The sequence below is a fragment of the Eschrichtius robustus genome, chromosome 20, assembly GCF_028021215.1.
Source record: "Eschrichtius robustus isolate mEscRob2 chromosome 20, mEscRob2.pri, whole genome shotgun sequence".
In the NCBI taxonomy this organism is placed as follows: Eukaryota; Metazoa; Chordata; class Mammalia; order Artiodactyla; family Eschrichtiidae; genus Eschrichtius; species Eschrichtius robustus.
In genome coordinates, this window is record NC_090843.1 from 12,289,768 (window position 1) to 12,316,570 (window position 26,803).

A 26,803-nucleotide genomic window follows, 5' to 3' on the forward strand; every position below is an offset into this window, starting at 1 on the left:
AGGGTCCTGGGACAGACAGGGCCGGGGGGCAGCGGGGTCGACGAACTGCAGGGACTGGCGGTCGGGAGCCGCGGGGCTCTGGCTCCTTGCTCCGGCACTGCCGGACCCCTGGACCGGAGTGGAGGGCGGGGTCCGCTGACCACCGGAGCCGAAGGACTGGGACGGGTCGGTCCCCAGTAATCAGGCCATCACCACGGGCTTGGGAATCAGGTTTATTGAAAAAGTAGAAAGTTTCGCAATAAAAAAATTCACCTGGAGGAAAAGCCAGGCCGGGGTCGGGGGGCGAGGGTTGTGCCCAAGTATGGGGTCCTGGCCAGCCTGGGCGGCCCCCAGCCCGGCTGGTGGGGCACTCCTGGCACCTGGGGGAGGTGGGCACCTGACGTCTCCAGGGAAGGCTAGAGCCCTAGGAGGGCGGGGCTGGGCTCAGTCCATCTTAGTCCCTTTGAATAACTCCACCAAGTCCTTGAAGTCAGGGTCAATGAGATCCGAGGGCAGATCACCATCGTCGTTGGCTGCTTCTCTGTCTGCCCCCAGGGAAATGAGGTACCTGGGGTGCAAAGGGCAGCCCTGGTTGAGAAAGGGAGGTGGCCTACAGGATGCTCACCCCTGCCCCAGGGTAGCAGGCTGGGGTTCCGAGGTCCACCTGTTTTTTATTTTTCCAGGTGAGGTGAGGAGGAAGAAACCAGACCTTTTGGAAACTACGGCTGACTTTTGCAGTTTTCTCTTGGGAGGGCAACAGGGCAGAAAGGAGATTCCAGAAGCCCTTAGGGTTCTTAGCTACACCAGCAGAGCCACCTTTTGAGGGACCACATCCTGGAGGCCACCCTCTCACCTGGCTATGTCAGGGTATCCATCGCTGCAAGCGATGTGCAGGGGTGTCCAGCCTGTCTCATCTCGCTGATGAATGTCCGCGCCGTATTTGACTAGCAGCTTCACGCACTCTAGGTTTCCAGAAAGCACTGCTTCGTGAAGGGCAGCCAGACCTGGACAGGACAGGAGGGGTCAAGGCTCAGGCCTTCCCCTGCCGCCCCACAGACCCTCACTGGCCCCACAGGCACTCACCTGAGGGGTGGATGGTGTCCAGGGAGACTTTCTGAGCCCGGATGAAGCGCCCCACCTGCTCCAGGTCGCCTTGGCGGATGTGGTCCAAGAACAGGACATCGTTAGGGAAGTGCACACTGCGATCAGCCAGTAGCCTCCGGCGCCGCTGCCTCGGGCTGTAGCGGGCATAGCGGGCTGTTCTGCTGGGCATCCTGGCAGCTATGGTGTGGGCCACCCCTGTGGGGACCCTACTGCTTTGGGGAGGAAGGTGCCCAGACCAGAGTGGTTTGCAGGCTCTTCTGGCTGATGATAACCTCCAGCGCAGCCACCTCAGTGCTCTCTGTGCTCCCGCTGGCCAGGGCACCTCCTGCTTATATAGGGCCCGCAGAGCTATATAAAGCTGCGCAGTCATGCTTACACCCGAGGGGCTGAAACTGAGCCGCTCCAGCCGTGCCCTCAGGATCATGTTTAGTGGTTCATCTTTCAGCCCACCTGTCACTGTTCCTGGCCAAAGGGGTCAGATCCTTCCTGGCCACTGCTCCCTGCCCCTCAGCTGGACCTCGAAGGTGCCTGACAGAGGGCAGGAGAGGTGCTAGAAGGGCAGGGCCCATAAGGAAAGCAAACAGGTACCAAGGTCAGGGTCTCCTACAGTCCCAGGAACTTGGGGAGAAGGGCATGATGAGTGGTGAGCACAGCTGCCTCTGCCTCCTGGGAAGGCAAGGGGGCCACCCACACCTGAGGAAGCACAGGACAGGGTCCTGCTGTGGAGAAGAAGGCCCATCCCTACTCATCTCCCTGTCACTTGTCACCTTCCATCATGGCTCGTATCACTCTCAGGGCAGTTTTCCCAAAACGTGGGCTTCAGTGGCACTGCCCTTCTGCTTGGAAACCTCCCAGGTTAGAATCTAAATGCCTCAGCTCCCACTCAACCCAACCGACCTTACTTTGGGACCCCACCCCCAGCCCCCTCCACCCCCAGGCCCTCATTCCCCTCCTTCCCATTCCCCTACATTCCTCCTGGTTCCAGGTTCCTGCTGCTTCCTGCCAAGAACACATGTGCTCACACTTAACATGGTATCTAGTCTGCTACCGAAGGACCGTGACGCCATAGCTGTCACCTCCTGGGGCGGGGGTGTGCCCTCTGCACCTGACCTAGAGCATACTTACCTGTAGGAGTACAACCAGTGGAATTGTGAGATATCCCAGCAGGCTGGGCCAGCACTGGCTGCCTTCAGTGCGGGGGCCAAGGTCCGAGGTGGGGCTTAGGCTTCAGTGCGAGACAAGAGCCAATGGATGGATGCGCACAGGGGACATGCCCTGGGAGCAGAGCTGGGCCTGTGGGGTCCACACAGTCCCCGCAGCATCTGAAGCTGGCTGTATTGCTCTTCCAGGGCTGCTGTAACGAAGTACCAGACTGAGGGTCTCAAACAACAGTTCTGAAGATCAAGATCAAGGTGCTGGCAGGGCTGTTTCCTTCCCAGGGAGAATCTGCTCCAGGCCCATCTCCTGGCTTCTGGTGGCAAGTCCTTGATGTTCACTGGCCTGTAGACGTGTCACCCATCTCCACCTTCGTGTTCACATGGTGGTGTCCCTGAGTAGGTGTCTATGTCCAAATTTCCCCTTTTAATGAGGAGATCAGCCATTGGATTAGGGCCCACTCTACTCTAGCATGACCTCATCTTAAGCAGTTACATCTGCAACAACTCCACTTCCAAGTAAGGTCACACGCTGGGGTACTGGGGGTTAACACTTCGAAACATGAATATTGGGGGGTGCGGTTCAGCCCCTAACGTTGGCAAGATCCTCCGGGCAGTCACTGAAGGCCTGGATGCTGACAGAACCACGGTTAGTCAGCGCTCTGTAGGGGGGGCAGGAACTTGGGCACCAGAAGTCCTTGTATCACCAGGCTGTTCTTGCTCCAACAAAATCAAATCAACAAATGCATCAGCACCCTAGGTGCAAAGCCTTGGGCCAGATGCTGCAGAGGATAGGCCACTGTCCACGGTGGGCTCCCTGCCCTGACAGGGTTCCTCTGCCTGCCTTGTTGCCACTAATGTTCCATGGGAAACTCCACCTGCAGGGGCCCCGAGGGAGGGGTGGTTCCCAGTGCTCCTGCATTTCGGGCTGAGAGTATGGTGCTGAGTGGTCCTAACTCTTGGTCACTTGGGAGGAACTGGGTACAGTTTCTTCCGGCTTGTTTACACGAAGCCCAGAAACAAAGTCCTATCCTGTACACAGAGACAGAACTTTCCTTTGATGTGAAGATTGCCTTTTCTGATGTTGTGGAAAGTTCTGTCTGCCTGCCCTGCTCAGAGGATCAAATGAAAGAACTCCGATGAAGCTGCCACCAACAGCATGGTTTTTCCCACCAGTGACAGGCCTCAGGCCAGGCGGGGCAAACCGTCAGGGTGGGTCTATTGGTGACCCCAAGAGCGACCCTCCCGCTCTATCCTACTAGAGGCAAGCTGAGAGAGCTCAGGATCTGGGCTTTGGGGTTTCTGTTTGGATATTTGGATCAAAGAAGGGACAGATGCCTTAAAGTCATTCTGTTCAGGACACGGGCAGCACGTCCTCAAAGCCATGGACACGGCCTACAGCAACTCACTCAGAAGCCTTTCGGCAGAAGCCAGCCGTGAGCAGTCTAACCTGCTCTTCACACAACCACACCAGCACCAAACCTGTATTTACACAGCTTTGCCCCTGAGCCTCTGCCCGTGTGAACTTGTCAAGTGACCTGGTTTGCACAATTTTAAGATTCTGCCTTCTGGAGAACTAAAGCAAATGAAACATTCAGGGCAAAACTCTTACTTTGAAAAGTCCGAGGAAACTCAACTAGCAAAGCTTTGCATCCAGCAGAAAACAAGCCAGGGGCCTGGAGGGGAGTCTGTGCAGGGCCCACTCAGCTGCCTCCCGGCAGGTGCAGAAGCCAGACCTCGAGGGTCCGGTACACAGGCCCAGCGGTTGCTTTTTAGTTCCAGGCCAATAGCTTCCTACCAGCTGGACAGAGGAAGAGAGAGATTGGGACACCCCAGGCTGTTAAGCCTTGACTGCCTACCCAGTAGCCTGCAAAGTTACTTCGCTAATCCACCAGCGCTGCCGGGTTTGGGACTCCAACCACCACGTCCCAGCAAACCCAGACCCAGGAATGTGCTAATCAGCTGCCTGGGCAAAAGGGGAAAGGTATCGGTGACTCACTCCCCCTCCCAGTAGCACATGACGGCCCTGTTCCGGGCAGCGACACCTGGTCCCAAGCTTTCTATGCAGAGGGCCAGGCTCCACACAGCTGGTCTGCAGGGTCACCCACGCCTGTCACGGGGCATAGCCCACCCCTCGCAGCTGTGACTCCTGACAGCCCTGCTCTCAGCCCACCCTGGGTTCCCTCCTCTGGAAACCACACGCATACCCTGGGGAACCCACTCACGTTTAGGAGGGCAGAGCTAACATCTCCCCAGCGATCTCCCACAGAACCTCCAAGTGCCCGAGCTCACTCTTTCATGGATACACATCTCATTGTGTCAGCACAGCCGAGGCACAACACACACAGACCCTGGAGCAGCCCTGGCACAGACCACCTGAGAACCAGGGAAGGGAGTCCGGCCATGGGCTGAGCTGGGGAGCGGTACCTGGATGCCAGAGCATGTGGACAAGCCGGGGCTTGGTTGGTGCTGCCTAGGGTGCTAACACCAGGTTTTCCCTGGACACCAGCTGTATAACACACGCCCAGGTGAGAGGCAGGAGCAGTCCTGGGGTTTGTGAGGGCAAGAGGAGACACCTGGGCCTCTGGCTGGAGCATAGCTGTGGTCATGGGGGAAATGACACACCCAGCTCCCCATGGGCCAAGACCACCAAGGGAACCGCATTCACAGCAAGTTTCATGGTCACGTCTGCTGGACCTGCCCCTGCCACCTCCAAGGTCCCAGCAGCATCAGAGCTGGGGGCTGGGAATCAGGTAATGCATGCACACTTCCTACTCCAGGCAGCAAATCGGAGGGACTGATGGGAGCACGTGGAGTGACAGGCCGGGCTCCTCGGAGACCTAGCCACGTTTGGCTTTGACCTCCCAAAGTGGACTGGATCTCCACCTGTTCCCTCCAATAACGTCATCAACAGCCCTGCTGTCCTACCTGTGGCTACAGATGTGTTCACAGAGCAACAGACGGGAAGCCCCGGGCTGGGCAGGGCTGTCTTGGCCAGGTACGGATACCCACCTGAGCCCGGCTGGCCCCCTGTGGGTCTCCCACTCAGAGCTCTCCCCAAGGCCCAAGAGGTGTCACCAATCCAGGCTCAGGTGCCATCAGCCCAACACTGCAGCCAGACTGGCAGCTTTGAGTTTGTGGGGAAAAAAAATCAATCGAAATACCCTTCCCTATGTAAACTATGAGTAAGCAGAGGTTCTAGAAGTCAAATTACATTTTAAAAACTAGAGATTTGCTACCTTAACTCCAGATTCTTTTTTACATGAAGGTTTGGTGATGAGCACAGCATTCTTGAAGTCTGAACGCCCCCGATTTCTCATCAGAAGCTGCAGTGGTTCCAGGCAGTGGTGGGGAGGGGCCACTCCCCAACCTAGGGTTAAGGTTAGAGCCACGCATCCCTGACCATCATGTCCTGACATGGCACATGGGCAGAATCCATGTTGTGACCACTGGATGCCCACAGCGGGTAAAGCTGCCAAACTGCATCACAGGTAAGCCAGCCTGACGGCACAGGAACAGGGCCAAGAGGCACCCCTCACCCCCAGTCACGATGGTGACAGCCCCGCACACTGTGCCCACAGGATTTGGGCACGCTTCTGCGTCTCTGCTGCGTTCCAAGAAAGAGATGTCTCAACAAGAGCGGCCCCCACCAAGCCCACCTCCTCTCCCGAGAAACTTGGAATTCCAGCCCCACTCCCCGTGCCTGGAGACTGTAAGGCAGAGGCAACAACAGGCAGAAAATTTCAACTTTATTTGGCCAATGTGTCCAATTCCAATATTGTGGTAGAAATGCCTGAAGAACTGTCAACATGTGATTTGGCTCAAGCAAGCATCCTTGGCTGTCTCCCAGCCTGGAAACGGAGGGTCCTGGTTCTGCCTGGTGCAGGCCTCAGGCCACCCTGGATGTCACAGAGCAACGAGGACCCTGGCTTGGGGAAGGAGGGGGCTGCAGCTGCACCCTCCAGTCATGGGGGGCCCCTGTGACAGAAACCTGAAGTCACCATTTAACCAAACGATGCAGGAGCCACGCTCCACCATGGCACCACCACATGAGGTGAGGGACCTGTCCAGACCGGCCTGGTCCCGCCCCACACAGGGGACAGGAGTCCCAGGGAGGCCTGGCCAAGGTGGAACAGACACCCTGACTTCCAAAAATATCTAAAAATCCCACAGATGGAATTTTTTTTTAAAGTGATAGTATAAACCTAACAGGAATGAGACATTGCCAGCGTGAGATTCCAAAACATTTTAGCGAGCACTCTGGACAGAACCATGTACAAAAAAGTACATCACAATTTAAAAAAAAGGCCCACCAAGATGGGCTGGGCTGGCCTGGAAATAAACCCCTTTCCAAAAGTTGAAAAGCAAAGGAAGACGGGTTCAGATTTACACGTGTGTTAGAGTGAAGTGTGGCTTCAAAAAAGTTCCCTGCATTTCCGATCGACGCTCCCTCTCCGGGAGGGTCTGCGGGCGTCCGGAGGCTGCCCACTGGGAGGCGCCAGGTTTGGGTGCCCAGGTCTGGTTTTCTGTGTTACAGTTCATCTTTCACAGCTTTTTGATCATCGTCTTCCTCCAGATCAGGCTCTTCTGCTTCTTCGAGATCTTCTAGATCCTGGGACGGAGGATGAAAAAGAAGGGAAATGAGATGTCCAGGCCAAGCTGGCATGCTGAGGCCCCCACACCCATGCCAAGCACGCCAGGTACCAGCTGGCCACTTGGACACGAGCAGCCAACTTCGGTCTCCGTGAGCAGATGTGCGTATATGTGGGGTGGGCTTCCCGAGGAGAGTGAGGCATGGGGACTTCTGCCCACAAGACAGGGTGGAAGCAGAGCTGGTGCTGTGGGAGCCCAGCCCACGCCATCCAGGAGGTGAGCACAGGGGCCGCCCCAGTGTGAAGACCAAGCAGGGAACTGCTGGTGTGTAACATCCACCCCTGTAGCCCTGGAGTTTGAGAAGCCAGTGACAGCCCATCAACCACAGCAGCACAAACGGCCCTGGCACTCCTCACCTGCCCCCCCTCAGCAGGTCTGCCCCCTCGTCCCACATCCCCGCGCTTCCGGGCGGGCCCTGCGGCCTCAGCTGACCATTCCCTCCACCACCCCCACCCTGCCACACCCTCTTGGCCCGGCACTTCTGACATCCCCTCCACTACCCCCAGCTGACCCTAGCTGACGTGGACAGGCCTGAGCTCACACCCAGCAGAGCACCTCAGCTTGACAGGGAACGTGCCAGATGAGCCTGGAAGATTCCTGAGCAAACACCGGCACCTAAAAACCCTTCCAACTCCCCCGTGTAGCGCTGCCCGGCAGCACTGAGAAAGCATGTCCCATGGGCCGCGGGGTCCAGTGACCACTTACATCGTCATCCCCGGCTCCGTCCTGGCCGCCGCTCTCCAGGAACTTCTTAAAACCGTCCAGTGTCCGCTCCCCATTGTAGTCGATGACCTGTGGGGAGGGGGATGAGATGCGGGAAGCGGTCCTACCTGACAGCCCCCCGCTGCCCCTGCACACCCTTCCCACCCAGCCCTCGATGGCGGGCGCACCATCCTGTCGGCGCTGGCGGGGAAGAACTTGAGCGTGGGGAAGCTGTGCACTTTCACCGCCTCCACCTCGTTGGCTGTGGAGTCCATCTTGGCAATGACGACGTTCTCATGGTCCTTATACGTCTCTCCCAGCTTATCCCAGATGGGGGCCAGCTGCTTGCAGTGACCACACCACGGGGCGTCTGTAAAGGGAGCCGTTCTGAGTCTTGCTCGGCCGGAAAGTGCCCTGCCCCACCGAGCCCTGAGGAGCTGGAGGGCCTCACTTACAGAACTCCACAAAGACGTTCTTTTTCTCATCAAAAGCGACCTCTTCGAAGTTCTTCCCGACGAGCACTTTGACAGGCTGCTTGTCCCAGTCATCAGGCAGCTCCTGGCTCATCAGGTGGGGCTAGAGGGCAGGTAGAGCAGGGTCAGGCATGCGCGGTCACCCAGGGACCCCTCCGCTGCCTAGCTGCTTCCAAAGCCTCAGGAGGAAGTGAGCGTGTGAGGCCAGGCTGCTCCGTGCGCCACCAGGACCCTCAGCAGTATCCCTAACCCACCCCCAGACATGGCCTGTACCTTGATCTTGCCCTCCAAGAAGCGGTGGCAGAACTCGGTGATCTTCTCTGCTGTCAGCTCATCCGACTCTGGCTTGTACTTGGTCATCTCCTCCTCCAGCGTGATGAGGCGCACGGCCGGGCACTCCTCCTTCTTCAGGCCAAAGAACTCCAGGATGCGCTGGTTGTCGGCGTGGTCGCTGTCGATGAAGATAAACAGGATCTTGGGGGAGAAAAGGCACGTTGACGGCACTGCAGGACAAGGGCTCCCTCTGCCTCCCTGCTGCCCACTCCCAACAGCTGGGACCCCGAGACTAAACAGGCTGTCCTGAGGCAGGAAGAACACTCTGGACCAGCCTTCAACCTGGGGCCGAGCTGCCCGCAGGCCACCGGGAGCGCTCACCTTGCCCTTGAAGCTCTCGGCAGCTTTTTTGAAGTTGCTCAGCTTGCCCTCGTAGTCAGACACGCTCTTCGGCAGGAACAGCAGGATGTGAGTCTTGATTTCCCCTCCGAAGATCTTCGGGGCTGTCTGTGTTAGAAACGCAAGTTACTTGGTCTGAGTCACAAACCAAACTGTTGACACAGGCTACTCTCTCAATGGCCCCAATGCCACCACACGCCTGGACAACAGCAGGGGTTCTGCAAGTGGGGGTCCCCACGCCCGAACATCATGACCCCCCGAACCTCCCCCCCACCAGGGGCAGGACCAGCAGCACAGAGCCACACCTGCTCAGTGAACTCGATGACCAGGGGTAACTGGTTGTGCTTGACGAAGTCCAGAAGTTTCTCCTTGGTGACCTCCCCCTCAAAGTTGTTCTGACCTTCGTCAAACTGTGGAGAGAGAAAGGTGTGGATGCCGAGGCTCTCCACAAAGCCCCCTATGGCCCCGGCTGGCCGGACTTGGCCAGGAACGCAGTCTGCAGCATTTTCCTGTCTGGGTTTTGTGCGCAGTCGGGGGCAGGACCCACGTGCCTCCGTCCAAAGCAAAACCAGGTGACGGCTGCAGGGACATATCCTCTGGGCACCAGGCAACAGTGAGGTCACTAGGAGCGCACGCAGGCTCCCCACGAACACCGGCAGGCAGCCTCCCACGTGCCAGGATGGCAGCAGCTGACCCAGACCCTGCCCCGACATGTTCCTGACAAGCCATGAGAACCCCACGTCCTGGGTGCCAAGGGACTTCCTCATTGCCAAGTCCCTAAAACTGCAGCTCTCCAAGTGTGGGCCTCACCCCTGTGGGTCCAAGGCCCTCCCAGGGTGGACGCAAGGTCAGAGTGATTTTCACAATCATGCTCAGACGGCAGGTGCCTTGTCACCCTTTCCCCCCGGAGTGTGCAGTACGGCGTGACGTTACGTCAGACTAAAGGCAAACAGGAGAACCCAGCTGTCTTCTGTCTGGGCAGACATTAGATACCAGCAGAAATCTCAAATACCACTCTTACCCCTAAAATGTTGTTTTCTGGGAAAAATTAATTTTCACAAAAATATCTTTTTTTTTTTGGGCGCACCATCTAGCTTGTGGGATCTTAGTTCCCCAAACAGAGATTGAACCCAGGCCCTCTGCAGTAAAAGTGCGGATTCCTAACCACTAGACCGCCAGAGAATTCCCCCAAAATGTCATCTTTGATAACATGTAACATTTATTATTGTTATTTCAGAACAAGTTATTTGTTTTTTTTTTAATTTCTCAGTTCTAACTTCTAACACTTCTAACAATAAAAATGGATAGGTGTAATCCACACAAACAAAAGCTCTTTGGGACTCCAGTAACCTGTTAAGAGTTTCAAAGTCCTGGGGCCACGAAGGGCAAGGGCTGCCGCCGCAGAGCCAAGAGGTGTGGACCTGCTCTGGATGGGGATGGCGGACACAGCTCCTCGTGGAGGAAGGCTGAGCTGTGCCTTGGCCTGTCCAGCAGGTCAGGGAGCCTCCCATCACCCCTGTGAACTCAAATGGGACTGGCAGAGAAAAACCACTCACCTTCCCTTCCTGGTCATTTCCCTCTGCATTTTCCTGAAGTAACTTCCAGAAAAGCAGGTGGCCACTTCCCACTCCCACCGCACTTATGTAGAGCCTGACACGTGGCTTGACCACAACACGTGCTGCTAAGCAGGACCACACCGAGGGCCAGGCCCAGGGAGCTGAAGCCTCCTCAGCCTTCCCCACACCCACAAAGGGAAGGTACAGAGAAACAGGAAGGAAATGGAGGCGAGAGGCTGGCCTGGCCATGGCTGGGCTCCATCAGGCACAAAGTGGAGCCCCCATTAGAGGCAAATAGGCTGCCATCCCCACTCCTCCAAAACTGCCGTGCCTCTGTTGGGATGCAGTCTTCGAGGTAATATTACCATGTTACACTATGTTCGGTGTCTGCTTTGGTAAAAACCAAACAGCCAGCCCTCGTTTATGTGGGGACAGCTGCAGGAGGCCTGGGGTCCTGGGCAAAGGCCACCCCTCCAGACCACAATGAGAATGTCACAAAAAGGTCCCACACCCACTCTTAAGCCCCCAGCTTCAAAGATGAAAAACAAAGTAAACACCAAACAAAGATACAGGATGATCAGCTCTCAAACCAGTGGTCCAAGTTCCAACGACCTGGAACCCAGCTGACCTGGGACCCAAGCTGGGACTCTCGGGCTCAAGTTCTGCTGGAGCCCCACCCTCGCCATCCTCCCTCTCAAGTGGCAGCTGGCCGTTCCTGGGAGCCCCGTCCCACTCTCGAGGCTGCCCACTGGAAGACCCAGCTAACTTTAAGGAACTAGGCGAACAGCCTGAAGGAAGGGGAACAAGTAAAGGCAGATAATGGGGACCACAGGCCGGGCAGGAATCTGCATCTTCTTCCTCTCATCCGTGGAGCTGTCTGTCTGACTGCAGTTGTGACCCCTACTGACCCCCCAACACAAAGCCTGTGGGCTCTGCCAGGCTCTTGCTCACAGCTGCCCAAGGAAGCCATGCCGTTCCAGCACAGTCACTGGAAGCAAACGAGTGGAAGAGGGGAGGCCCCGCCCACTGGCACCAGACCTGACGGGGTCGGCTGTGCCCAGCCTGCGTGAACACCAAAGACTTGAGGCCAAGAACAGATGAGCTACCGTGACTACAGTCTTTGCAGAACAAGGAACAATCGTGCTAACCTTCAAGGACATATGATCACCAAAACCATCGATCCAGTGTGACAAATGCCACTCCAGATCTCAAGGATAATGGAAAAGAACGGTGTGGACCAAGCTGATGAAAGGGGATTTGCAAGCTCCACAGGCCTGAGTCTCCCAGTCCCTCACCCAGAACTGCAGGGTGAGCCCAGGACCTTCATTCCACTCAATTCCATTCAACTCGGCAGGGTTTTTTCCTAATCAGCTGTTAATTACAGTTTCCTGGGCACTTTTGGGAAGACAATTGGCTAATTTAGCCATTCTATTCCCTTTAGGGGACATCATGAGGATGTCTACTGAGAAAAGAGAGCATATATAATGCCTTGAGTTCTTTTGAAGAAGGGGCTTCAGAAAGAGCTGAAAGCAAGCTGCCCCAAAACCCTGTGCAGCTGGGAGGCCTACCCTCGCCACATGCTCCCCACCCCCAGGTGCTGGAGGCTCAGCAGTGCCCCACCGGGAGTGCACACACAGTGGGGGGGATCGGGCCCCCAAACACTGCGTCCTTTCTGACCACTCGATTTACAACTTTGCCGTAACACTACTTCTAACTACCTCCTAACCCTGGGGACAAAACAGGACAGGAGTCAAAGGCCCAGCCCCACCCGCTGAAAACATGCCTCCAGTCCCAGCCCCTCCCCCACAGCCTTCCCTCCTCCTCCACTCAGCACCCAATCCAGGGACAGCTGTGTCCCAAGAGCATGGGTGCTCAGCTGGCCCCAGGCCCACTGTCTGGTGGCTAAGATAAAAGAGAGACCCCCATCGCCCACTCGGGTAATGCCATGCACACACCAATCTCAGCTGTGTCCTAGCAAGAGCGCAGAGTGGTTAAAAGACACACGGAAGGAATAACAGACACGGGGCTGGGGGAGCCTGGAGGAGCCCGAGGGAGCCCTGGGGCCAGGCTCTACCAACAGGGTGGGAACACATGCCACTAATACTCCAGAGTGGAAACAAATAGGAGTGACAGCTGCACAACATCGCAAATGTAATTAATGCCACTGAATCCTATACTTAAAAGTGGTTAAAACGCCAAACTTTGTTACGTGTCTCACCACAGCTTTCCTTTAACAAGCTAACACACCGAAGCAGCCTGGCTTCCAATGAACGCTGCACTGGGGCCACCACAGAAGCTGGAACAAAGGGCCCACAGCTGAAGGGCTGAAGGCCACTGTCTAAGAGACTCCTACAACCTGACGTTGCAAAATGGGCCCTGATAACAGGTGGGCCTCAGTCCAGCAGCCAGCGCCGCCCGGGCAAGGTCCTCGAAGGCAACACCAGCCCTGCGGCACAGCACCGCAACTACCCACCCGGTGGGGGGGGAGGGGCTGCCCAAGGGCCACTCACCTTCTTAAAGAGGACAACCCCGTCCTTGTCCAGCTGGTATTTGGAGAACATGTCACTGTTGGACGTGATCCCGAAGGGGATGTCATCAGTGTCCTCTGCTGCCAGCAAGAACTGCTTGGCAGAGTCCGACTCCACGTCCTGGAGAGGAGAACCAGAGGTGGCCGCCGCCGTAACACCGAGAACCCCTGCCCTGGTCAGCAGCAGGGCAGACTGCGGTGCCCAGGCCACGGCAGGAGGAAGGAAGACCCGGGATGAAGTTCCAAAGCCTCTACCTTGAAGAAGCCGATGACTGCCACCTCGCTGGACTCCACCAAGGCCTGCGCGGCAGCCCCGTCAGGCAGCGTGCTGGCGGCAGGACCTGTGCGCTTCTTCAGCCAGTTCACGATATCGTCGGCTTCTCTGCCAGCTGCACCCAAACACATGCAGGGTCCACTTGAAACCAGGGGTGCGCCCACCCTCCCCGCCCATCTTTATCCGACCTCTCTGCCAAAACCAGAGCAAAACATCCTCTTGCCACAGAAAAGGCATCTTGTCTACATACCTGCCCAAATTCCAGGGCTAAAAAGGCTTTTCTGGGTATATGGGAGACTGTGGTTGTGTTTAAAAGAAGAAAAGGCAGTGATTACCTCCGGGTAATAAATTACAAGTCATTTTTTTCCCATTAATACCTTTGCATCTTGTAAATTTTCCTTGACATTTAAATTCATTAAACACACACGCACTTTCCCCGCAGTGGTCTCACACTAGGCTTCGTCTTAATCAGAGATGTGGCAGGATTGGAAGAAAGGGCTGGTTAGCAAGTCAGCCTCAAGGCCAGCTTTCCCCTGCGAAAGCAGGCTGGGCTCTACCGCCTCGCGCGCCAAGGCTAGTCAGGTGTCCTCGCCCTACATGCCTCCTGGACTGGCAAGAGAAAGAGATCAGCCCATGCACGCCACCCAAGCAGATAAAACGAAAAGGAAGAAAACTGCTCCTCCTGAGACTGAGGCTAGTTACCCTTTTTCCCCTCATAGGGTGCGACTACCTAGTCCAACCTGGAAAGGGTTGCCAAATCTCATGTTTAAAAGGACTCTGCCTTAGGGACTTCCCTGGTGGTCCAATGGGTAAGACTCCACGCTCCCAACGCAGGGGGCCCGAGTTCGACCCCGGGTCAGGGAACTAGTTCCCGCGTGCCACAATGAAGATACCGCGTGCCGCAACTAAGACCCAGCACAGCCAAAACAGATAAATATTTTGTCAAAAATAGCTTTAGGACTTCCCTGGTGGCGCAGTGGTTAAGAATCTGCCTGCCAATGCAGGGGACATGGGCTTGATCCCTGGTCCGGGAAGATCCCACATGCCGTGGAGCCACTAAGCCCACAAGCCACAACTACTAAAGACTGCGTGCCTAGAGCCCGTGCTCCGCAACAAGAGAAGCCACCACAATGAGAAGCCTGCGCACCGCAACGAAGAGTAGCCCCCGCTTGCGCAACTAGAGAAGGCCCGCACGCAGCAAAGAAGACCCAATGCAGCCACAAATAAATATTAAAAAAAATAAAAAATAAAAAAAATAAAACACTTAAGATAAATCTTTAAAAAATAGCTTTAAAAAAAAAAGCATTCTGCAGAGAGTTAGTGAAAGCTGTGCTATCAGTTACAGGTGGAATCAGGAAGAGCTGTCTCATCTACAAAGCCTTAGTGTTAGTGACGGGATCATGGTAACTCTGCATAAGGCACTTCCATTCCAAAAGGGAACATAAGTAAAAGTGGGAGCAATAAAACAGCAGCCTACTGAGAAGACCAGAGCTGCTGACATCAGAACTAACAATATGGGCTGCTCTAAAGAATTCTAGCACATAAGCCACGGAACCTGTTTTACAGACAAAGATTCTCCGCTGTCACTGGTACCGACCAGGCTACACAGGGGAGGCGGCCAAGCAGCGACTGAGGGCCTGTGCGGCAGACAAAGCTGGGCATGGATTCAAGCTCTGCCACGACCGGCACGAGCCCCAGACCGGTACCCACTGATCTCCGCTTGCCCCTCCTCTGTGAAAGGCCCTTGCACCCACCTTGGTGGCAGGCACACCAGAGAGCCAGCAAAGGCTGACGTGTTGCTCCATTTGCTCAGCCTCCCTCCCCTTACTGGTCAACCTTAGGACAAACCTCAGCCTACTAGCCACCCCCTGGGATGACCCTCTCCACCTGAGAGGTTCAGGAATGAGAGAATGTTCCTCACACAACCCTCAGAGTCTGAACTAGACCTAGAACCCAGTCCAAGAATGGGTTCTCCTCCACGCCTCTGTTATCTTCCAGAACTGCAGGCAACGAAAGGACAGTGCCGCGGTCACACCTGTGTACTCTTTGGGGGACGCCGTGTCTCCGTTCTTGAAGAACTTGATGGTAGGGTAGCCACGGACGCCATACTGCTGGGCCAAGTCAGACTCTTCAGTGGCATCCACCTTGGCCAGTCTGATCTCGGAACCTTCTGCCTTCAGCTTCCCAGCTGCTTTGGCATACTCTGGGGCCAGAGCCTTGCAGTGGCCACACCATGGGGCATCTGGGAGAGAAAGCAAGACCTTGAAGGCAGCACCGACCCACTCCACTGCCTCCCTTCCCTTCTCCTTTGGTACTTCCCTCCATAAAATCCTTATCTTTGCACCAAGATAACCCCTCTGAACGCACAGGTTGAGCTGATAGCTTGGTTCTCTTGGGCAATATCGGATAAGGGCCGTGAATGACAAACCACCAGCCCCACTCTGCTTTGTCTTCAATGATTAGTAACTTCCTACTACCTGCAGGCGATCAGGGCAGTTGAGTCCCTGGAATTTCCCTTTAGGAACCAAAGAAGTTAGGCAGCTAAAGCCACAGCAACCGTATACTCAGTGAGACTAATCATGAGTGAGACTCACATCTAACACGAGTTCTTTAGACTCTCTCTGAACTCAGGTTAGCAGCTGTGTTGGGCCTAAGATTTCCCCCTGAGATAGTCAGGGCTCAGACACTTATGGACACAAACAAAGGTTTTGGATTCTGGTTGGCAACACTGTTAATCAGAAGACAGCTGTTCCTGGTGGAAGGTGCTGTGGGCAGGGGCAGTGTTCTCTGGGAACTGGTCCAGGTGAGCAATTAGGGGACTGGACCCTGCGTGGTCCTTCGTATTCGTAGAAGCTTACACAGTCGACGCTATTTTACTTCGGCTAACAGAGACACCCTGCCATGTGGACCTCAGGCATAAAAGCACATCCAAGCTGTCTGCCCTTGGTCACCCTCAGGGTCCAGCTGGGCAGGAGGGATGCCCCCAGAACACAGGCAGTGCAGGGACGCTGACAGCGGGTCTGTGGGCTGTTTCCGCTTAAGGATGCGCCTCTCCAGGGGCTAGGAGTCAGCGCGTCCATGGGGTGGCCGGAAAGCTGACAACCCTTTAGACCCCAACCCACCTCTGGCGGGGCCGGGAGAGGGAGGGTGGGGAGGGGAGCCCAGGACCGCCGCGCCCCCCCACCCTCCAGCCCCCCTCCGTCCCTCTGTCCCCCCGGTGCTCCTGCACCCCTGGCCCCTCCTCTGTCCCCGCTCCGTCCCCACGCCGCGGTGACGGCGAGGCCCGGCCCGGACGGACGGACAAGCGGGCGGCACTCACAGAACTCCACCAGCAGGTACTTGTGGGCCGCCAGCGCCTCGTCGAAGTTGCCCTTATGGAGCACCAGGACGTGGTCCTCCTCGTCGGGGGCGCCGGCGCCCGCGCGAACTAGCGCGGCCAGGGCCAGGCAGAGCAGAGCACGGCGTAGCATGTCGGAACGAACTGGGCGCTCCTGTTAGCGCCGCCAGGACAGCAGGCCACGAGAGCGCGCGCTGTCCGCCCCGCCCTTATAACTCAGGCCGCCAAGCGCGCGCCCGCCCGCGCCCACCTCCGATTGGCCGGTGGGCTCCGGGGCCCGCCTCCGCCGCTCTTGCATTGGGCGTCCACACAGGCCACGGCCCCGGATTCGGAATCGCTACGGGCACCTCCCTCACCCTCGCCCAGGATTGGCCGAGGAGCTCGCGCTCGCGCTCTTTCCCGGCCTCTCATTGGCTCCTGTCGGCGAACTTTCTCTCCCTGGCCTTGTGACTGGTGGCTTTCTCCTACACCTTCAGCGGGTCTGGAATGGCTGCTACCTTCGGGGGCCTGGGCTCTGCGACTCCTGATTGGCCGAGACATGCGCGCACCACGCGCGATCCTTCGTCGAACGTGGCAGTGGGGCGGAGTTCCCAGCTGAGGGGCGGGGCCGCGCTTGCGCCTCCGAAACCCCTCGTGTTGCTTTCTGACTGGACCGCGTATCCCCAGTTGACACCGCCCCCCAGCTCTGCAGGCTGGAAACTGAGCTGACGCGCTTCCGGCGCGCGTGAGGCTCGTGCGGCCCCTGCAGTGGCGGCGGGGCTCCGGCACGGGCGTCGCCCTGGGGGCCTCGGCGGGCGGTCAGGGCGCTCCCGGTGGCGGCGTAGCGAGGCGCAAGAGCAGCGCGCGGGGGGCGCGGGGAGGACCGAGGCAGGACGCGATGGGGACGGCAAGACTCGGCTGGGCCCGGAATGGGGCCTCCCGCCTGGTGAGAGGGTCAGGGCCGGCACCGTCTCCTGCGGCACCTTCCCTTCCTCCCACCGGCTGCCAGTCCCACGAAGCAGCCCCTGGGTCGCTTTCAGGCGCCCGGGTAGACCCGCGCCGTCCACCAGGGGGGTCGCTAGCGGCCACCGAGCTTTAAAATGCGGCCGGGCAGCGTGACTGGGAGTGAGCGTAACACGCACCGGACGTCAAGACTGAGGACGGGTGTGAAGTGTACGATATTCCCTTGATGACTTTTTATATTGACATGTTGGGATATTTTGTATACGATGACTTAAGTAAAAGTATTAAAGCTTTTTTTTTCCCAGTTTTTTTCTTTAACGTGGCTTTAGAACATTTAAAATAACGTACGTGGCCCAAATGTTGCTCCTGTCGGGCGGCGCGGCTCTGGATGGAGCAGCTCCTTTTCCTTCACAGCTCAAAGCCTAACCCTAACCCCACCCCACCCCCGTCTCTACACTCTCTTCTTCATTTGTGTTCACTTCCTCGGTTGTGAAATGCCAACCCCACTGATTTTGACTCATCATCGATTTAATAACTTGACAGGAAAAAGGAGGACATTCCCACGTTAAATGTACACGTTGGCTATATAATAACATCCTGATTTCAGAAATGGTAAAACAGAAAAAAAGATGTTTTTGTACTTCTGAGAGTTTGCATTTATTGACACGTAGCTCCTGAGGGCCTGTCTTCTCATCTCTTTTGTGGTACTTCCTCACCTAGAATATGAATTCCTGAAGGTCAAGACCAGGTTCTCTGTGCCCCTCCCCCAGGGCCAGTAGAACAAGAGTCTGGGAGAGGTGGTTGTAGCTCCTGGGATGCCTGTCTACCTCACAGCAGGCACTGTACAGGAGCTGGGCCTCAGGCAACGAAAGGCTATGAACATGTGTCTCTGCAGCTGCAGCCTCCACCCCAGTTCAGTGGGGTCCTGGCCTGGGTGCTGGCCCGCTGAGCAGCAGGGCTTCAAAATAAGTCATCACAGGCACCCTCTGCTCTCTGGGAAAGGGTGGGAATTGCCTCATATCTCCTGCCCTATCTCCCAACATTTTCGTGATTGCCATGACCCCGATTTACAGACCACAATTTGGGTCTGAGACAAGGGACATTTGTACCGCGTCTAGATTTCAGAGGCACTCTTGAAATCAGAGTTTAGATGCCTAAATTTTTGGACTTTAGTTTTTTCATCTGATAGGGACAGAATGAAGAGATACCAAGATGTTGATTAGTTTGTGATGGTTTGGAGGCAGCTTAGCCTCACAGCATACGGTAAAGTAGTTACAAAAGATGAGAATACTGGGACCAAGGAGAGAACAGACCAGAGGCAGAACAGCAAGGATCTGAGTTGCTGGCTGTGGTTGACTCTCTCTGGTTCAGTCTGGGCCTCCATGGCCAAAGCCAAGGGTAATTGGGACACACCTTGATGCAGGTGATGACAGGCCACTGTTCTGCAGCCCAGGTGGACCCAGCCAAGTCATTGTTCTGTGAAAACCAGGGCTCTGGCCTGGGCAGGGCACGGTATTTTCATGCCTTTCCTGCATTGATGCACCTTCTCAAAGCACGTCCGCAGGGAAGTGGGGTTCCCAGAAAGCTGGAGGGAGGCCAGGTTTGGGGATGCACCAGGTCTCCAGTCTCTGGGGTTGGTCAGTAGTTGGGTGAGGTGCAGGGGTGCATCCTTCCCCCCAGGACACAGGCCAGGTTCACTGTACGCCTCTGCAGGCCTTGGCCCTGAGGGGAGGGCCAGCATCTGTCTTTTTCCTAAGGCCACTCACATGCCTTTCATGAGCAATTCTAGGAAAAGGCGATGGAGCCGTGTTCACTCTCATACCAGTGCCCTGAACTGGAGTGCACCTTTGGAGGGCAGAGCCCCAGTGGCTGTGGCTCTGTCATCTCTATGAACACAGCACAGCTGCTTCAGGATGTCCTCCAGGGGTCTCTCACGCCCAGAGAAGGTGCCCATTAAACACTGGTTGAACAACCGAGTGATAAAACATTTTGATAAAGACTACTCTCAAAAATAGAGTTCTTGGGGACTTCCCTGGTGGTGCAGTGGTTAAGAATCCGCCTGCCAATGCAGGGAACACTGGTTCGAGCCCTGGTCCAGGAAGACCCCACATGCTGCGGAGCAACTAAGCCCGTGTGCCACAACTACTGAGCCTGCGCTCTACAGCCCGCGAGCCACAACTACTGAAGCCCGTGCGCCTAGAGCCCGTGTGCTCTGCAACAAGAGGAGCCACCCAATGAGAAGCCCGCGCACTGCAATGAAGAGTAGCTGCCGCTCGCAGCAACTCAACAAAGCCTGCGCTGCAGCAACGAAGACCCAATGCAGCCAAAAAAATAAATTAATTAAACAAATTAAAAAAAAAAAAAAAAGATTCCACACTTCCACAGCAGGGGGCGCGGGTTTGATCCCTGGTCAGGGAATTAAGATCCTGCATCCCGCCTGGTGTGGCCAAAAATTAAAAGAACAAAAAAAGTTATCAGAATAAAACAACTCCCTTTCAACCCGATTGGAGGCATTGAGGGAGTTGACAGCAGGCTCCTGGACACCCAGGAAGTCCTCCTGACTGCAGGTTTCCACTGTGGAGCAGTAGCAGGGGGGCAAAGGCTGTGCTATGGGCCACACAGCCCTACACATGGGTGAGCTGGGACATAGGAAGAAGGTGCAGTGGTGAGCGTGGCCCTGGTGGACTGAAGTGGACCCTGATAGTAAAGTATGACAGTGCTGGCCATGGAGAAGATTCTAGCAAACTACAATAACTGGTGAGTAGTCACAATAAAGGCGCTGACCTGGTGTCCACTGCCACTCTCCTCAGTGGAAGAAGGGTCCATCTAGGGGATGGCTGAGGAGGCAGAAGCTTGGGGATGACTAGGGCCATGGACAGAGGGAGGGAGTGGAGAGGAAGGGAGTGGAGAGGAAGGGTCACAGGCACTGGCTCACTAGGGCGGGGAGCCCAGGCCCAGCAGCACTGAGCTGTACAGACAGGTTTGGGTTTGGGGTGGAACCAGAAGGATCAGGTTAGACTTGGGACCTGAGAGACACGTCATGCAGGTCCTGCAGGTGCCACCTCATGTAATCCTTCACCAGAGGAGGAACCAGAACAAAGTCCTGGCTGTTGGCAGCGTGTCTGTACTACTTGGCACTTGGGGTCTGAGTTCACACATCAAACCAAAGCTTGGAAAATCCAAGAGCAAAAATAGTAGGCCCTCTGGCTTGCTGGAGCCTCGGAAGGCCCTTGCCCAATAAACCAAACTGCTGCTAGCACAGGCTGACCCTAGGTTTGAAGATTTTCACTGGACCACTTCGGAGGTGGACAGGGAGAGTTAAAGCAGCTGTGGCTGGCCCTGGGGCTCCTGCAGACTGAAACTTGTAGCCACCACCTGGGAGCCTTTCCCCTCCAAAGGTAGAGCTGTTTCAGAGGTAGCTGTGTCTGAGTTTAGTGGGAAAGGCCTTGGGCCTCGGATCCCAGAGCTGTGCAGTTTCACTGCCTCCCCCTGCCTCTGACAGGCAGTCCTGGAAGAGGCTGGTTAGGGTCCTTAACCCCTGTGGATTCCAGAGCTGAGGGCTATGGCTCTTGGATTTACGTCTGGGCCAGCTGCTGCACGAAGTGGCATTTTATCCCATTACCCAGCCCAGCGCCCAGACTCCAGAATCCCACCAGGGCCCTGGTAAGGAAGGCCAGGAGATAACCAGCCCTGTGGGTGCCATCCTGCCATGACATGTGGTCACTGACCTGCGGGTGGGGGTGAAAGGGTACCTCCGAGTCCACCCCAGCTGGTGATAAGGTCCTGGGAGGGCTCACCCTACTGATAAGCACTGGGAAGAGTGGCAAGCTCTGGGAGGTGCAGCCAAGGCGGGCTCAGGGAAGCGGCTGCTTAGGTGACACATACCACTTTTCTCACCAGCTCAGAGCACAAAGGGAGATTTTGCAACCAGCATTGAGCCATAAAAAGAAGTTTCTGGAACTGACACTCTGGAGCTGGGGATTCCTAACTGCCCTTTCCTGCCTCAGGGCTGGGAAAGGGCGTCTTAGGTACTGGGTGCCCTTGCGGGTGATGCTCTGAGGCAGCACAGTCCCTGCTACCCCAAGGTCCTGAAGAGACCCTGATGGTCAGCAGGACTGGCTGTGGAGTATGCATGGCCCTTGGCAGTCCTTCAGGGCTCCCTAGGCGCTCTTTTGTACCTCCATGCAGTGAGGATCTCCATCTCTTCCTGTTCACCCCACCTCACCAATCCCACCTTTGGACCTCTGGCCCTGCCTGGCCCTACAGGGCACAGGGGCTTGGCCAGCCTTCCATGTCACCCTCCATTGGCCCTGCTGCCCATGGTGCCAACTTCTCCACCCTCCTACCTAGCTTGGAGTCCTTATCCCAGGTCCCTTGCGACCCAGTCATCCCATTTGTTCCCAAGTCTTCAGCAAGATTCCTCTTCTCTGAGACTGAAAGCATTCCCTCCCAAAGGCTCAGACAGGGCCCATGAGTGGGGTGTGGGAGCCACTCTGGACACCCCACCGGGCCCAGGGCCTGACTGTGCCCCGCCCTTTCCCTGCAGGACCCACAGAGCCGAAAGGGTAGCACTGGCCTCACGGGCTGACATGACTAAGAAAGGGCTTTAAACCCATTCTCCTTCAATAGCCACAGGAGCAGTGGCTACTGCACCTGGCCCCTGGCCGGCCTCTGGGTGCCCTGGGGTAGCAGAGGAATGGGGCCCCACTTCCCCTTTCCCACCAGGAGACGACCAGCAGACACCCTGGCTCCTTAGGGGGAGTTTATTTCCCGGTCAGAAAAGGAGAAGCAGGACAGGCTCTTGTGCGTTCTAGGCCCGGGCCTGACCGGGGAGGGGCAGGGTGGGGTGGGGGGCACAGGGGACGGCTCCAGCTGTGCAAGCTTGGTCCCACAGTTGTCCTGGCTGGGTCCTGGTTGGCCTGCTGGGGATGATGGCACCGAGCCTGGGGGCAGAGGCAGCAGGCCAGTGGGCCCAGAGGACGGCACATATGGAGGCAATAAATACTGACCGGCCAGGCACATGACTCCAGGCCGGCAGGCCCAGGTGGGACAGGTAAGGCTTGGCCACTGGTTTTGTCTGCTGAGGGCTCTCTTTTGGGCCCGTGGGCTCTAGGCACTGCCCACCGGGACAGAGAAGGCAGAGGTGTGAGGACACCCAGCCTCCCAGATGGGACTGGAGGCCGCTCAAGGTTTGGCATTTGGCTTTCCCAAGCCCCTGGAGCCGTCCCCGCAGCCCTGGCCAGGGGGAGGGGGACTGGCCAGGCCCAGGCAGACCGGGGAGCAGCAGCAGCACATCCCACACACCTTCTCGGGCCACGGGGATCACAGACGGGGCAGGGACTGGGGGAGACCACATGCTCATGCAGACACGGGGTTAGGAGATTAGTGACGCCCCCTCAGCACACGTTCCACATGTTAAGGCATCATGGTTAGACGGTTACTGACAGCGATGGATAGACTGACCGGGGAGAAGTGAAAGCTGGAGGACGACCGGCCCAACGAGGCCCCACGTGGTACACCCCACCCCCACCAGGAGGGCGTGCTAGAACACGAGGTGGGGCAACAGAGAAGGCCCAAGGGACGTGAGCCCCTCTGCAATGCCTGGCTCCCTTGCCAGGACCTCAGGTCGGGTTAGGACGGTGGGGGAACCTCAAGGGATACAGAAGGGGAGGTGTAGACCTCCCTCCCCACAGCACAGGCGGAAGCAGCAACAACACTAGACCACCGAGGAGGCTGGGGCCAGCAGGCTGGAAGGGTGGAGGAGGGACAGACAGGCCGGCCAGGAGGCAGACCAGGGGGAGTGGCGGCAGCGTGGGCGGGCCCTGTCAGCACTTTGGTCTGGGGTCGGGAGGGGTGGGGAGGGGCATGTTCGTCCTTCCGTCCGCCCGCCCTGCCCACCTCCCAGCCACAGCTCAGTCCTTCCACTCCTTCTTGATGGTGAGGTTCCACTCCCAGGACAGGTGGTCAGTCCTGTCGTCATCTGTGAAGCGGGACTTGATGTTGTAGCTGCCTCGAGCCAGCATGCCCTTGGGGGCCTCCTCCATGGGGGTCAGGAACTCGTATTCCTCTGCCCGAGGCCCATAGCTCCCCACCATGTAGTCGGTCTTGTCAACTGCGATGCAGAAAAGGCCGTCAGGAAGCAGAGCTGGGCGTTTCCTCTCTCCCTCCTGATCCCTGAGCCCCTGGGTGGCCACCTCCCTCTTGGGGGCTCGGGCCTGGCGCCCACCCTCACTCACTCTTAACGCCTTTCCTGTACGTGTGCTGGATGTACTTCATGCCGGACACGATCTCTCGGTTCACCTGCAAGGAGGCACCCCAAGCAGGGCTCAGCCAGGATCCCCAGCCCCAGCCCCTGGCACCTCCCTGAGCCTCCTCCTTACCCGGAAGGAGATTTTTATCCTGTATTCCACACCCTCCTTCAGCACAAAGGACTGCTTCTTAAAGCTCTCCAGATCACCTGCATTTGAGAGGAACGCCACACTAGGAGGTTCAGCCAGGGGCAGCCTCTGGCCCTGGTGGGGTGCTCCTTCCACCCGCCCCCCCCACATAACCCTTGGCAACCCAGACCTAGACCACACCAAAGCCAGAGCCTTTTAAGACCACTTGGCTACAGTTCTTGTGCTCCCCACAAGAGGGCGCCAGCACCCCAAGAAACTATTTTTAGGGGAAGCAGCAGGCTGCCAGGCAGCCCCAGCCAGGAACCTCAGAGATGCCACTCACCTGTCAGGTCCAGCTCCAAGGGGCCCGGGGCAGTGCTACAAACCAGGATCAGTCGGGTCACCACAACATTGGGGACGTTGGGGTCTGCAAAGTAACAGCAAGTTGGAGTTTCACCAGTGGGGGAAATAGTAACACACACCCAGAAAAGCGACAGGTGTCCACACACACCCACCAGGGCCCACTCACCGGCGGACACGGCCACACGGCCCAGCAGGGCCTCCTTGTACTTGCGCAGACTCTCGTCGTCCTTATCCAGCTCCTGGATCTCCTGGATGCTCTTCTGGGCCGGGGGCTTGTAGTTGACCGAGTGCTCATCCTCCTCGTTCTCAGCCGCAATCTGTGCCAGCTGCTCGGCTGTGGGCTCCTGCTCAGCCATACTCACCTCTAGCTAGGTCTGGGACACCTGTGGGCGGGGTAACATGGGCTGTGGCATCTCCGAGGGACCCACAGTGTTTCCCCTCCTGCCCCTCTGCAGGTCCCCCAGGTGATCTGCGTCAGATCTCTGCAGGTGGCCAAGCCCCCACCTGAGCCCAAGGAGAGGTGCACCTTCTGTAACAGGAAAGCAACGACAGCCAGAACTTTGAAAAGGGCCCAGACACTGGCTCCTGAGGCCCAGAGGGGCCACACTCACCTCCTTGCCCTGCCCACCTCAGGGGACCCCATCCCAGGTCCAGCACCCAGAGCTAAATGGAACCTGCAGCCTGCTCCTAGGGGAGACCAGGCACAGCTCCCCTGCTGCCCAGGAAGCAGCAGCACCCTGGTCCCACCAGGCAACATCAGGACGAAGTCCTGCTGCTTATTCTGAACTGCCCAGGCCCTTGCCTCAAGGGACCCCTCCTGCTGGGTCCTCTCTAACCAGAGGGTTCCTTCGGACACGTCCTAGCTGCAAACCAAAGCCTCTGTGCAAGATACGGGTCAGTTCTGTCTCACCCTTCAAACACAGGACCCTCCTAAAGCTCACATGACAGGGCCAACCTCAGTCTCACAGGTAAGTCCTAAAATGGCATGAGAGACCCTAAGTATCTGCCAACCACATCTCCAATTGTGAGGGTCTGAGACCTAGAATTTGCGAACCGCTGCAAACATGTGGTAGTCTCAGGACCCTCCTTCCGGACCCTGCCTCAGAAGAGCCCGCAGCAGTGCTGACAAAGCGAGGAGCAGCGATGGGGCAGCCACTGGGCTTCCTTCGCTAAGGATGACCGTCGCACCCCCTAGAATCCCTGAGGAGTATCTGAAACCCGCTCAGATTTGACCTGGCGGTGCAGAAGGTGGGTCAGGGCCACCAGTTACCAATAAAGATAGCCAAGACCGGGACCCGCGCGAGGATCAGATCTTACAAAGGGCCGCTAGGGACCCGGAACCGCCCGGCCGCCGCAGGCGGGGTGGGGCCGGCCCGCTTTTGCAGACCTCCCTGCTGCTTCCTCTGGAATTCCTCTAGAAGACTCACGCCCTAATGCGACTCAATCGCGGCCGCAGGCGACAAAATCCTTTAAGTGCAATGGCGCGGCCCGCACTTCCGCAGGGCCTGCAATCTGGGCCGGGCGCGGCCCGGCGCGTGGGGTGGGGCGCGTGGACCTAACCGCCCAAGGGAAGGGGAGTCCGGCCTGGCCCAGGCCCGCGAGCACCAGCGGGGAGGGGGCCCTGGGCACGAGCGGCGACCACAAAAGAGACCTGCTCAGCCCCCGGATCCCGCCCCCAGCACCCAAGCCCCCGCCTCCGGATCCCAGCGCCCCCGACCCGCACGTGGGCCCGCCCTACGCCCGGGCCACCGCCCGCTGTCAATGCCGCCCCCGCCCGGCGCAGACCCCTCCGCGGGGCTGGCGGGCGGGGCGGGCGGCGAGAACAAAGGCGCGGGCCTGGCCTCCTCCCCCGCGGCCGCCCCGCCTGCCGCGCCCACCGCGCTCGCCAGCCCCGCCGCCCGCGCTCACCGGAGGATCGTCCTCGCCGCTCTCGCGCTCCCTCCCACACAGAATGACGACCCTTGCCGCCCCGCCCGCGCGCGCCCGGCCGGCCACTTCCGGGGTCACGCGACTTCCGCTCGCGACGGGCGGGCTGCTGAGAGCGCATGCGCGCGGGGGCTGGCGTCAGCGCGCCGCCGCCATCTTGCGAGCACGGCCTCGTGGGCGCGTCCCGCGTGGGCGGTGCGACGGTGGGGACGTCTGCGGAGGCCTATCCCGCTGGGGGTTCTGCGCCCTTTGCCCCAGGCATTTTTTGGACCCGGGCATCCCCAGGGGTCAGCCCGCAAGCTGAAGGGGCGGGGCAGTGTCACAGTCTCGCTGAGCCCCACGCAGAACGTGGGCGCGGCGTGGCATTTCCGCGAGGTGCTGGAACGCGCGTCTGTCAGTCAACGGGCGCGTCTCCCTCCACGGCCACGCCTCCCTCTGTGGGTACGCAGCCGTCATTCTGCGAGGACAAGCGGGCCCGGCCGGTCCCCTCTAGGAGCCGGGGTCAGCGGATGGCCGCCGTCCAGCCCGAGGCGGCCTTCGCGCCAGTCTCCGCTGTCTGGCCTCCCGGAAGTTACCGCCGGACGTTCATCCGCGGGTGTCGGCCTAGCGCTCCCTTCCAGGAGAGGGATCGGTGCGCCTGCCGAACCTTTTGCTCCTTCCAGACCAAGTCAGCATGTGGTCGCTCTGCCCGGAGCTCCTGGCCCAGATGCCACGGCCGACCCGGGTTCTTCAGCCGCGTGGCGAGTATCGGACACTTGCCCATG

General features: G+C 57.8%; 3 protein-coding genes across 6 annotated transcripts; all 3 read right to left on the reverse strand.

The window, feature by feature from the left end:
- Positions 1-423: 423 nt before the first annotated feature.
- Positions 424-1,507, reverse strand: PPP1R27 (protein phosphatase 1 regulatory subunit 27). The gene is made up of 3 exons (XM_068531600.1): positions 1,063-1,507; positions 833-983; positions 424-547 (listed from the first exon to the last, which is right to left on the reverse strand). Exons 1-3 carry the CDS (start codon positions 1,505-1,507, stop codon positions 424-426), a joined length of 720 nt encoding a protein of 239 aa, XP_068387701.1.
- A 4,462-nt stretch (positions 1,508-5,969) lies between these two features.
- P4HB (prolyl 4-hydroxylase subunit beta) lies at positions 5,970-16,630 on the reverse strand. 2 transcript variants are annotated; one of them, XM_068531705.1, is made up of 11 exons: positions 16,414-16,630; positions 15,130-15,336; positions 13,076-13,209; positions 12,804-12,941; positions 9,043-9,147; positions 8,720-8,845; positions 8,339-8,539; positions 8,048-8,168; positions 7,781-7,962; positions 7,596-7,682; positions 5,970-6,849 (listed from the first exon to the last, which is right to left on the reverse strand). In XM_068531705.1, the coding sequence occupies exons 1-11, from the start codon at positions 16,562-16,564 to the stop codon at positions 6,769-6,771; spliced, it is 1,533 nt and encodes a 510-aa protein (XP_068387806.1). In that variant the 5' UTR covers positions 16,565-16,630; the 3' UTR covers positions 5,970-6,768. The 2 variants fall into 2 exon arrangements, with proteins under 2 accessions (XP_068387806.1, XP_068387805.1); XM_068531704.1 differs by lacking the exon at positions 5,970-6,849 and having other exon boundaries at positions 7,472-7,682.
- Positions 16,631-22,122: 5,492 nt separating this feature from the next.
- ARHGDIA (Rho GDP dissociation inhibitor alpha) lies at positions 22,123-26,126 on the reverse strand. 3 transcript variants are annotated; one of them, XM_068530666.1, is made up of 6 exons: positions 26,022-26,126; positions 24,280-24,496; positions 24,094-24,177; positions 23,754-23,830; positions 23,610-23,673; positions 22,123-23,485 (listed from the first exon to the last, which is right to left on the reverse strand). In XM_068530666.1, the coding sequence occupies exons 2-6, from the start codon at positions 24,467-24,469 to the stop codon at positions 23,286-23,288; spliced, it is 615 nt and encodes a 204-aa protein (XP_068386767.1). In that variant the 5' UTR covers positions 24,470-24,496; positions 26,022-26,126; the 3' UTR covers positions 22,123-23,285. The 3 variants fall into 3 exon arrangements, with proteins under 3 accessions (XP_068386767.1, XP_068386768.1, XP_068386769.1); XM_068530667.1 differs by lacking the exon at positions 26,022-26,126 and adding an exon at positions 25,541-25,742; XM_068530668.1 differs by lacking the exon at positions 26,022-26,126 and adding an exon at positions 25,431-25,454.
- Between the last annotated feature and the right edge of the window lie 677 nt (positions 26,127-26,803).